Source organism: Phaseolus vulgaris, chromosome 2 (genome assembly GCF_000499845.2).
Source record: "Phaseolus vulgaris cultivar G19833 chromosome 2, P. vulgaris v2.0, whole genome shotgun sequence".
Lineage (NCBI taxonomy): Eukaryota > Viridiplantae > Streptophyta > Magnoliopsida > Fabales > Fabaceae > Phaseolus > Phaseolus vulgaris.
Genome location: NC_023758.2, coordinates 47095135 through 47106324, shown reverse-complemented (window position 1 = coordinate 47106324; position 11190 = coordinate 47095135). Strand labels below are relative to the sequence as shown.

The following is an 11190-nucleotide window of genomic DNA, read 5'->3' as shown; positions in this document are numbered from 1 at the left end:
AATTGGTTTAATTGCATAAGAAATGGAGGATTATAGATTAGGAAATTGATGAACTAAATTGGTTAAATTAAAAATATATGGGTACTAATTGGGTCAGAAAAGGGATTTTGGGAGGCAAGTTGTTGAGAAGGAAAAAAAAACTATGTCTGATTCCTTTGGTTGAGCTGAAAAGTTTTTATTTATTCTGTGTTTTAGTCTGAAATTACATAACCTCTCTTGTTTGTAAATACATTCCCCTTATTCCATTTGCCCCATAACACATTCCTATATTTTCCCTTTCGATGATTCTTCTACGAAAAAAACATCTTCCCAAGTATCAACTTATTTCTTTGTCTAATAATTTAAAAACGATACTTCTTGTCTTGATTATCTCAAACATGAAGGAGCATTTCAACCTGCAAACACAAAATGCATAAACACGCCATTCCCTAACATATCACAGTCCCTAAATTCAGTAGCAAAAATTTACTTACATTAGTGGACAATAATGATTTCTAGAGTGTTTGACTATTGATTAGATCTATTGCTCAATTAGCAGGAAGTTGGCTTTTCTTATTGGAACTTTATTAAATCTATTGCTCAATTTTCATGTGTTTGTAGAAAAATTTGTCGTGCTCGAATTGCTTAATGTTATAAGGGATTGGGAAGAAAAAAATAAATACAGATAACGATAATGTAAATATTTTTATACATCTATTTTTTTACATGACTATATATTTTTAATTATCACTGTTTTCACTTTCACGATTATTTTTTATTATGATATGTGAAAATAATTTATCAATAACTTATCGGACACACTTTTTAAATGGTGTATATGAGTCGACATACGTATCAGACACGCTTTTTGAATGGTGTATGTGTGTCGACATACGGACACCAACACTTCTAAGATTGTTTCGATAAAGATTTCAATTCAAAAAATATTTGTTAGATTTCTGGTAATTTTACACAATTTTAACACAACTTTTTAAAAAATAAATACATTAATTTTAAAAAAAATTAAACTTATTATATAAATTTTTAAAATGATTATAAAAATAATAAACAAATCCTTTCGAACAATTCATGATTAAAATTTTTCAGTTGAAAAAACTAAAACATACACATCTTCATCTTTATTATCAATTTATATAATTTATAATTATTTAATATATATTCATATTTTTGTGTCTTATATTTTAAAAATTATATATATGTTACAATACAACTAATGAAATCTAGGTTAAACTCTTTGTCTCGTGTCCTATTTATACTCAAATTAAATTTTATTTTGACAAATTGAACAAAACAGGTGATAAAGTGAAACAGGCTTGAAAGAGCCCAATTGCGGTGGGCCACGTAGCAGTCCACTTTTGTGGAGTGATAAAAAGGATAAATGAAGGGTTGTGATGGAAGAGGATGAACACCCTCACCTTCCAACTGCCAAAGTCCAACTAAACCAGCATTTGCATTTAGATTTAGATTTAGGCGGAGCTTTCAATTTGGCGCCTCCCTCGTTTCCATCGCCATCCACATCAAAATTCACTCCCATCACAACGCAACACAAATCATACACTCTCTTACAATCACACCATTGCCATCATCTCAAATAGGTAAACCACTACAAGCTCCATTCACCACTCCTTCACAATCACTGTGTTTATATATATATTTCACTCACACGCCGTTTGCATTGCCTTTCTCTCTTTCTTTCTACAGGAAATGGAAGTCACACTCTCCGCCTGCAAGTCCGTTACCTCGCCTTCTCTTCCCGTCGCAGTAAGCACTCGTTCATTTTCTTCTCCATTTCGCTCGCAAATCACAATTCCTACTCTCGTAGTAACACTGTGTGTTGATTAATTCGCTCGTTTAATATCGTTTTGTTGCTCTCAATCTGAATTTCAATCTGATCTGAAATGGAAAACGACGAAACTAGGGCTTATCTGCGAGGAAGGGAGGGATTAAGAGTTCGCAATGCAGTTTCTTAGCAGGAACGAACAGAGTGAAGTTTCCTAGGCAAGTAGGTCAAGTTAGTCACGTCCGCAAACAGCGCCAAACGCGTCACTGTGGTGCTCTCCACGCGACTTGTAGCGGCGATAAGATCCTTATCGCGAACAGAGGCGAGATTGCGGTTCGAGTGATTCGAACCGCCCGTGAATTGGGGATTCCTTGCGTGGCTGTGTACTCCACCATTGATAAGGACTCGCTTCATGTCAAATTGGCTGATGAAGCTGTTTGCATTGGCGAAGCTCCGAGTAACCAATCGTATGTTAGGCTGCCTTTTTTTTTAATTTCGGTTGTTGTTTGTGTGTTCGTCTATATTCGTGTGGTTGATGGAATTTTTCTTGCTGTTTCCGTTCAGGTACTTGCTGATTCCGAATGTTCTGTCTGCTGCTCTTAGCCGCAATTGCACGATGTTGCATCCTGGCTATGGTTTTCTTGCGGAGAATGCTCGGTTTGTTGAAATGTGCTGCGGTCATAGAATCAACTTTATCGGGCCTAAAGTGAGTAGACTGTGTAGCGTGTAGAATACATGTTTGTTTGCTTGTTGTCTTTGGACTTTCCTAATTTAGAGCTTTACAACTGACTCACCTGGATTGAATGAGACTTATACGATCTATCCTATTAAATCTTAAAACTTGCTTCTATTTAAACGATCTCGAAGCCTGTAATTTCATTTCCAGTTACTGTAGATACACTAAGCCATTAAAATATCTTGAGTATTAGAATATATAGAAACAGTGAAATTGTATGAGGGTTGCTGTTTAGTGTTTATCCATGGTGACCGGCTTGAAAGTTGTAACTAGTAAGCTATGTTTGCTGAGAGCATTACAGAGCTAAAATGACAGTATTGTTAACCTGTACGCAAAATGTGGTTGCAGATTTGTGCTTGAAGAGTTCAGTTTTTAAGGATGTTAATAGTGTAGGCCAAGCCAAAGGGGGATTGCAAGTTATATATTGTCCCAAATTTGATTTGATTTGAATGGATTGATTTTAATTTTTAATGTTTTCTCTGTTGAGTATATTTAGATAATTTATTTCATAAAGCTGTGAAATAAAAAAAATTCCTTTTCAAATTATATGGTAATGCTGAATATTTAGTTTAAACTTTCAGCCTGATAGTATTCGGGTTATGGGTGACAAAGCAACTGCCAGAGAAACAATGAAGAAAGCAGGTGTTCCCACTGTTCCAGGAAGCGAGGGTCTTTTACAGGTATTATATTAGACTCATGTTAATAAGGAGCTTCAATGTTAAATTTGGAGGCCAATATCAGACTCTGTACCATCACTTTGATGAATTGAATTTATGTAACAGAGCACAGAGGAAGCTATCAGGCTGGCAAAAGAGATTGGTTTCCCTGTGATGATCAAGGTAGATTGCTTTATTATTTTGTATTTGTAGTCTTGTGCCTATTTGAAGATAATTCTAATGTTTTGGATTGACGTATTCATAGAACACTTGCATTATACATACAACATAATCTCGTGTGCGAATCTACAAAGTAATCTTGAAAAGCTAGGTTCTTAACAAAAGTAATATATTTGAGAGGTATCTACTATGTTGGCACACTCTCATTTATGTTTGTGTTGTCTTAAATTTTTTCCAACAGTGACAATGAAAAAAAGTTAGCTTCATCTCCAAGTATAACCCTCCATTTATACTAACAAGGGCTTAAGTGTTGTGGTTATGAAAGGTTAGGCAAAAACGAACAAAGTAGTCTGAGTTTCCTTTTCTTTACTTTGCCTTCCTTAAAATAATTTTCAATTTGAAGTTATAACCATAATAGGGTGAGAATATATTGTAAAAATGGGAAAGAAAAGGAAAGGAAGAATTTCTTCTGCAGACTTTCGTAATTACAGCCTACGGGAGGAATTTACACCTGTGATAGCAAATAGCATATTGCATCCCTTTTGGAACTCTACTAATTTTCTTGAAGTTCTTCTGTTCTGTATAGGGTTTCATTTCATATTCAATTTTTTTAGCGTATACTTGTGTACATATCCCATTTTAGGGGGAAATTAAATAGGAGAGGAGTTTATGATTCAGGATTGTCTCTTTCAAAGAAATGATTGCCAATTTCACTTGCTTAGCTGTGTTATGTATTCTTTGCAGTGTCAATAAAAGTAAGTTGAACATTGTTATGGATTGAGTCTTTGTCCAATTGTACATTTTGTGTTGGGTTATAGACTATAGTTGACTCAATTAGACTGGCATAAAAATGGCAAGGTTGTAACACATTGATCTTGAAAAAGATAGTAACATTTGATTTATATATAAATCAGCTTTCCTGACGTGCTTCTGCTTTCCTTTATGGTCACTTGTTTCCTAGGACCCACAATATCTTCTTGTGGTTACGTTGTAATTGTTTGTGGCCATGGATAGAGTGATTACTGTACTGGCCATGTTTATAGTGATGGTCATTTTGATTTTTTGTTGTTGGAAATCTCATAGCGACTAAAAATGTGGGTTGTAACACATTGATCTTGAAAAAGATAGTAACATTTGATTTATATATAAATCAGCTTTCCTGACGTGCTTCTGCTTTTCTTTATGGTCACTTGTTTCCTAGGACCCACCATATCTTCTTGTGGTTACGTTGTAATTGTTTGTGGCCATGGATAGAGTGATTACTGTACTGGCCATGGATAGAGTGATTACTGTACTGACCATGTTTATAGTGATGGTCATTTTGATTTTTTGTTGTTGGAAATCTCATAGCGACTAAAAATGTGGCCAAATTATAATATGTAAAAATGGGTACAAATCTTACCTTGCAAGTTGGTTTTGTAAGGATGAGTTTGACCTAAATTCACTTTCTAAAATAGTATTAAAGCCTATTCTTGCAAGGTTTGTTGGTCACTCGGACCGTGATCGGACCACCTTCAAATATCTAGCTTCATGTTTGAAATGTTCAGTCCTTAGTGTGAGAGTGTGTTGAAGATCCCGTATATTCTACTTTGTGGTGCATTGAAGAAAAAAAAAATTATAGTCTCTACAAGGTTCCACATGATTCATTTCATTTCTGATTAAAACTTTATAAATGGGAACTGTGAAGTTATCCTGTACAATGTTTAACAGCTTCTTGTAAACTGGCAAACATTGGTGTTTCTTAGGCAACAGCTGGTGGTGGAGGACGTGGCATGCGTCTTGCTAAAGAACCTGATGAATTTGTGAAGTTGTTGCAGGTATTTCTTGTTATGTTGTCTGCACTGCAGAACCAGTTATGATCTTTAGTTTCTTATCTGTTGTAATAGCTATAGGAAAAAGCTAGAAGTTGTAAATTTGAAACACATTGAAGTATAGAAACAACGGTGATCAAGAGTTTGATTGTTTCATATTTTTTCCATTAATATTACTTATACTTTGAAAACATAACACTTTAAAAATTCTTAGTGTGTTTAGTTTCTTTTTTTCCTCCAAAAAATCAGAATCTTAATAAAATTTCTGATTATTTTGAGAGGCTGCTTTGTGTTTCTCCTAAAAAACCTACAATTATAGCTAACCTTTTAAAATGAAATTTACTTTTTAAAAAAGAACCCTTCTTTTAAATAAATCTCAAAAAGATACATTATTTTGTACATTCTTAAAATCACCTTATTGTAAGAACTGCAAAAATCAGGTTAAGGAAAAAAACTGAAGCCCGAGTGCTTCCACTTTGAGGACAGTCTTTTACATTATCTATTTTCTAATAAGGTAATGGATCAAGATTTCTTAGTACTTTGCTTGGTGCCAATACGAAGAACAAGGTTTTGTGCAGTTTATTTGTTGCAGCAGTTGTTCTGTAACAGAAACTGCTGCTTTGCAGAAATATGTTTTATTGCTTGACCATCTTAATGGATTCTGGTGGAAGGGAGATGGATTTTATTATTGTAAATAGTTGTAGGCAGGTAGAGCTTATCCCATTGATGTGGGAGTGGACATGCATATTTGGTGATTTTTTTTTTCCGATTTGATTTATTTGCAGCAAGCTAAGAGTGAAGCCGCCGCTGCATTTGGCAATGATGGTGTTTATCTGGAGAAGTACATTCAAAACCCAAGGCACATTGAGTTCCAGGTAATGCTATCTTTATGGGATTCTGTGGAAAACACTCAAATTGGGAATTACTTAAGAAATTGAACTTTTGCATTTGAGAAATGTAATAATTGATTGTTTTTTGTTTACATCAAATAAAATATATTGGTTATCTGTGTCTCAGAAAGAAGTAGATATTATTTGATGCCATTATTCAATTTGATTAACTAAATTCAATCAATAATGAAAGCTACAACACCAAAGTCAGAAGCCTAAAAGGTTCCACAATGTATACTGTTCACCTCAAAAAATAATGTCAATTTAAATTCCGTATTTTGTATTCGTGGCAATTTCATGGATCACATAGTTAACCGCATACTCTTGGCTATATGTTAAAGCAGGCTGAATAAAAGCTGTGATGGTGATTGTCTAAACAGTCAGTCTTGTAATTGATCAGACAAATTTCTAGTATAATTTAAATTACCGATTATGAAATTATATCAAGGGCTTAGGTCCTATTGAATTACTTAAAGATTAATACTTTATGATTGTTGGTGATATTTTGGAGTTGTAATCTATCCTTATGCTTCATGGATAACAGGTTCTTGCCGATAAACATGGTAACATCGTTCACTTTGGAGAACGTGATTGCAGCATCCAGGTACTCCAAACTGAACTCCTTCATTTCTATCTCTCTGTTTAGTTTTCCAAATTATGTAAAAATTGAATATTGATTACATTAAAATGACATTGAATATAACATAATAATAACTGTGTTCTCAAACTTGTAATTTCTGACCCAGGTGAACTAAAGATTAAAAAACTGAACATAAAGTAATTAAAATATGTATGGTATGCATTTTGAAAAAAAGTTTTGTATTTTATTTTTATGACTCTGCATTATGAAAATTTAAAGCAATGTTATTTACAGGCATTAATTGAAGCAATTGCCATAATGATTATTTTATGGTTTTTTCAATTATATTTGTGTTCACTATGGAGTTTCCCATGTATTTCTCGTATTGCTTGATAACAAATAGCAGATACGTGTGATAAAATGAAGGACTAAAAACCTTGAACTTGTTTTGTCTTGTGACTTTAATATTATTGTTAAGTAAGTTTTATAGTAAGATAGCAATATCAAAAGGGGTTTCAAATTTAGTTTCTATTTTTCTGTTTATGTTGTACCCATAAAGAGTTCTGTTAATTGTGTTTTTTTCATGCAGAGGCGTAATCAGAAGCTGCTAGAAGAAGCACCATCTCCTGCCCTGACCCCTGAGTTGCGAAAGGCAATGGGAGATGCAGCAGTTGCAGCTGCTGCATCTATTGGTTACATAGGTGTTGGAACAGTGGAGTTCCTTTTGGATGAAAGGGGTTCCTTTTACTTCATGGAGATGAACACTCGTATCCAGGTTCAAAATAATTTCTATTATATACTTGTTTTATATGAAAAGAAACCTAGGGAAATTTTCAATATTTGTGAGTGAATAATTTCCATTATTTTATTCTTGTGTCAGGTTGAGCATCCTGTGACAGAAATGATTTCCTCAACAGATTTGATAGAAGAGCAAATTCGTGTTGCTATGGGAGAAAAACTTAGATTTAAACAGGTAATACAGGTATATTTTACTTTTGATTCTTTAGAATCTTGGTCTTATTGTAGTTTATTTTCTACAGGAGGATATTGTGCTCAGAGGACATTCTATTGAATGTCGTATCAATGCTGAAGATGCTTTTAAGGGATTTAGACCAGGGCCAGGTATCTTGATGTAGGAGTGATATATTTCTGCAAATTTATGTCAAAAGTATAAAAAAAATACAGCTTAATGCTTAGAGCTCAATAGATTTCATACATATTTTAGGTCATTTGGTCAATTACCTCTCTCTATCATTTGAATTTTGTTGTGCCAAGTGCTTGCATTTTATGGGTTTGTTTTATCTTTTATTTAAAAAAGTTTATTAATCTAAGGAAACTTCTTCCTCAAATAACAGGTAGAATTACAGCATACTTGCCATCTGGAGGTCCATTTGTCAGAATGGATAGCCATGTTTATCCTGATTATGTTGTTCCTCCAAGCTATGACTCCCTTCTTGGAAAGGTATGCCTATTTGTTCTTTTATAGCTTTGATTTGTCATCCTACCCTGCATTGTTATACTACATAATTTATGTCTGTGTTGTCTATGGACATCAAGTATTTGTAACTTGTCTATGTCCTGTTCATATAAATTTCTTGGCTGTACTTTTCAATGTAATCAATAACAACATCAATATATAATACAGAAATATTTTTGTCATGGTCTTTTCCTTGAAAACTCAACTGCATTTTTTTTGCTTCTCTTGATGATTGGGCTTTTGGATTGAAGAAGAAATGATAGGTTATAAATATAAATTAAATTTACAGAATTTGTTAAAAGGAGAATGTAATATGTGATTTATAATTGCTCATTTCCCCCCACACAAGTGGAGCGAGTTAATGGATTAAAAAAACAAAAAAAGAGGTTCAAATATTAAATGAATAGCATGTAATATATTCTAGATGCGAGTTTCAATTTATGTTCAATTTATTGTGAGGAGGCTAGATGTGATACCCCAAACTATATATAAAGTGCGTTTTTTGTTTCAAACTCTTACTCTTGTCTTGACTTTGTGAACTTTTTGTAGCTGATTGTTTGGGCTCCAAATAGAGAAAAAGCCATTGAACGCATGAAAAGGGCTCTTGATGACACAGTTATCACAGGTAAATTAATTTGATTTTTATGATTGTGATTATTCTGTCAAATACCTATACTTGGTGTTAGTTAGTTGAATGCCTGAATCCAGAAGAGACCCGAAACAATCAAATACTTTTCCTTTGCACCATTAAAGAACTAGGTCCTCTTCCTCTGTAGTTTGAAACAAATTGCAGGAGGTGCAGTTTTTCTAACCCAAAGGATCATATCCACTGAACTTGGTCACAGATATTGCCAATTTAATACACTTCAGTTTTAAAAAGAATCTGATCTTGATCTTGATCTTTGTTTAAAACGATTTCAATTTTGTTTTAACTACCTGTACTTGCTGTAGGTCCATTGCTCGCCTGAAGCCTGAAAAGGCTGAAACATTCTTAATACTTTTCATTTGCTCCTTGGTAAATGTACTTGCAAAAAGAACAAAGAAGTTTGTTTTAAAGAACCAAATCCTCGTCTTCTGTTGTTTGAAACAGATTGCAGGAGGTGCAGCTTTCTGATCCAAGAAATCATATCCATTGAACCAACTCTGTTACAAAGATCTCCAATTTTAAACCCTTCTGTTTTAAAACGAAGGCACACCTCTTGCTATAAATTTGGCTTTAGCAGTTTTTGGCTTTCAGAATCTGGGTTTAGGTTGGATACCGAAATACTATTACAGTCTAGTTCCTTTTACGCATCAGCTGCTAGTCAGTTTGGTGTTGTAGGTCATGCCTCACATCAGATGGTCTTGTGTGTGATATAGGATTTATAACTAACCTAATTTTCTTGATATTTTTTTAAACCCTTCGCTTTGTAAAGTTAAAGTAACAATTTCGGTCTTGATACAGGAGTTCCTACAACAATTGATTATCATAAACTTATCCTTGACATAGAGGTGAGTGTGCCTTTTGTGTACTTTTGGTAGCATATTCTTTTGGTCAGAAGTCAGAATTTATATGACTAAATAAATATATGTCATATTTTCATCTTATTGCAGGATTTCAGAAATGGCAAAGTTGACACCGCTTTTATTCCAAAACACGAGGAAGAGTTGTCAATGGTAAGAATTTATTAATCTTGAAAATATTAATGTCCTTAGCAATGGGCTTAAAAATTATATTTAATTGTTGGAGTTGCTTCAGTCCAATTTTGGTAGGAAATACTTTAGAATCATACATCGCATCCTTCAAGATTATCTATCATGATCGGTTCTATAGGGTTGAAATCTCTAGAAATTTTTGGCTCACAAAATCAGGGTTTGGATCACGTACAGAAACGTATTACTGTAGTGCCTTGCGCTTCAGATGGTAGTAATGTTACGAAAGTGTTCTTAATTTTCCTATGATAATAGTTTCTTTTGACATTTTTGTGATTTTATAAGTTATTTGATTTGCTGTTCTCTTCAAATGCAGCCGCCGCCACCGAAGATAGTACCGAGCTAACCGGTTGAAGGAGCTAGTTGCCTGAAGGATAATGGTTTTGTGATGCTGCTTAGTTGTAGTCTCCTTGTCGTCAGCGCTTGGAAGTTAAAAGTTTTAATGAAATTTTGATAATTAGTCTCGTATATTCCTATTTCTTCACATAATTTTATCGTAAAATCAGTTAATGTTATTTGATTTCATCCCAAATATTAGTGCAAGAAATTTGGCGTCTCTCCTTGCTTTTTAGTCGTAGTTGTTACATTGGTTACTAAAGGATCTTTTGAAGGCTTGTTGTAAGTCTTGTATTAAGAGCTCGTGTTAAATACAGTAATAAAACCTTTAAATTATTCTAACCGGCTTGAATTGTTATATGGATCAATTGGTGTTGCTATATATTTAAACAGTTTTCATCTACATTATCTTTTTCCTATTGTTATTATTTTATTGAGTTATGATATATCGACACCGTTTAACATTAACATACGTTGCAGATGTGACAGACTGAGATTAAAACATGACATTCAAAATATGGTAGTAACGCTACCGAACAATAAGATGCGAGTTTTAAAATAGGGTAAAAGGAATATATTATGTTGGTTCTTTATAACAACTGGTGTAATATATAATTTTTTTACTCAAAATATTGCACCGGTTAAACCATCTATCCGGTTTAAATTATATTTCCATATATAAGTTTTTAGATTTTTTTCATGAAAAGTGGGTGGCCATAAACGTCACAAAAGTAGGAGTCCATGGGTGTAATATATTATCCATATTACATTGGTTAAGCCATTTAACCGGTGTAATATATGGTTCTTATTAAAAAATAATTGATTTTTTTTTCATGAAGAGTGGGTGATCATAAACGTCACATAGCCATCTAACCCGTGTAATACATGGTCCTTATTAAAAACAATTGATTTTTTTTTCATGAAGAGTGGGTGACTATAAACGTCACATAAGTAACCACTTACACGTTGGGTAATCAGTTCTGATAGGGTGTGTGTCAAGTTCTGTCATGGGTGTAATATATGACTCATATTGCATCAGTTAAGTCATCTAA

The 11190-nt window shown here is 33.5% G+C and overlaps 1 protein-coding gene across 1 annotated transcript; it reads left to right on the top strand.

Moving 5' to 3' along the window:
* Positions 1-1329: 1329 nt before the first annotated feature.
* LOC137812774 (biotin carboxylase 1, chloroplastic) lies at positions 1330-10480 on the top strand. The gene is made up of 17 exons (XM_068614969.1): positions 1330-1595; positions 1702-1761; positions 1919-2247; positions 2345-2486; positions 3098-3196; positions 3299-3355; positions 5098-5169; positions 5949-6038; positions 6598-6657; positions 7223-7408; positions 7514-7606; positions 7674-7755; positions 7989-8095; positions 8660-8735; positions 9555-9601; positions 9704-9766; positions 10119-10480. Exons 2-17 carry the CDS (start codon positions 1705-1707, stop codon positions 10146-10148), a joined length of 1590 nt encoding a protein of 529 aa, XP_068471070.1. The 5' UTR covers positions 1330-1595; positions 1702-1704; the 3' UTR covers positions 10149-10480.
* The last annotated feature ends 710 nt before the right edge of the window (positions 10481-11190 follow it).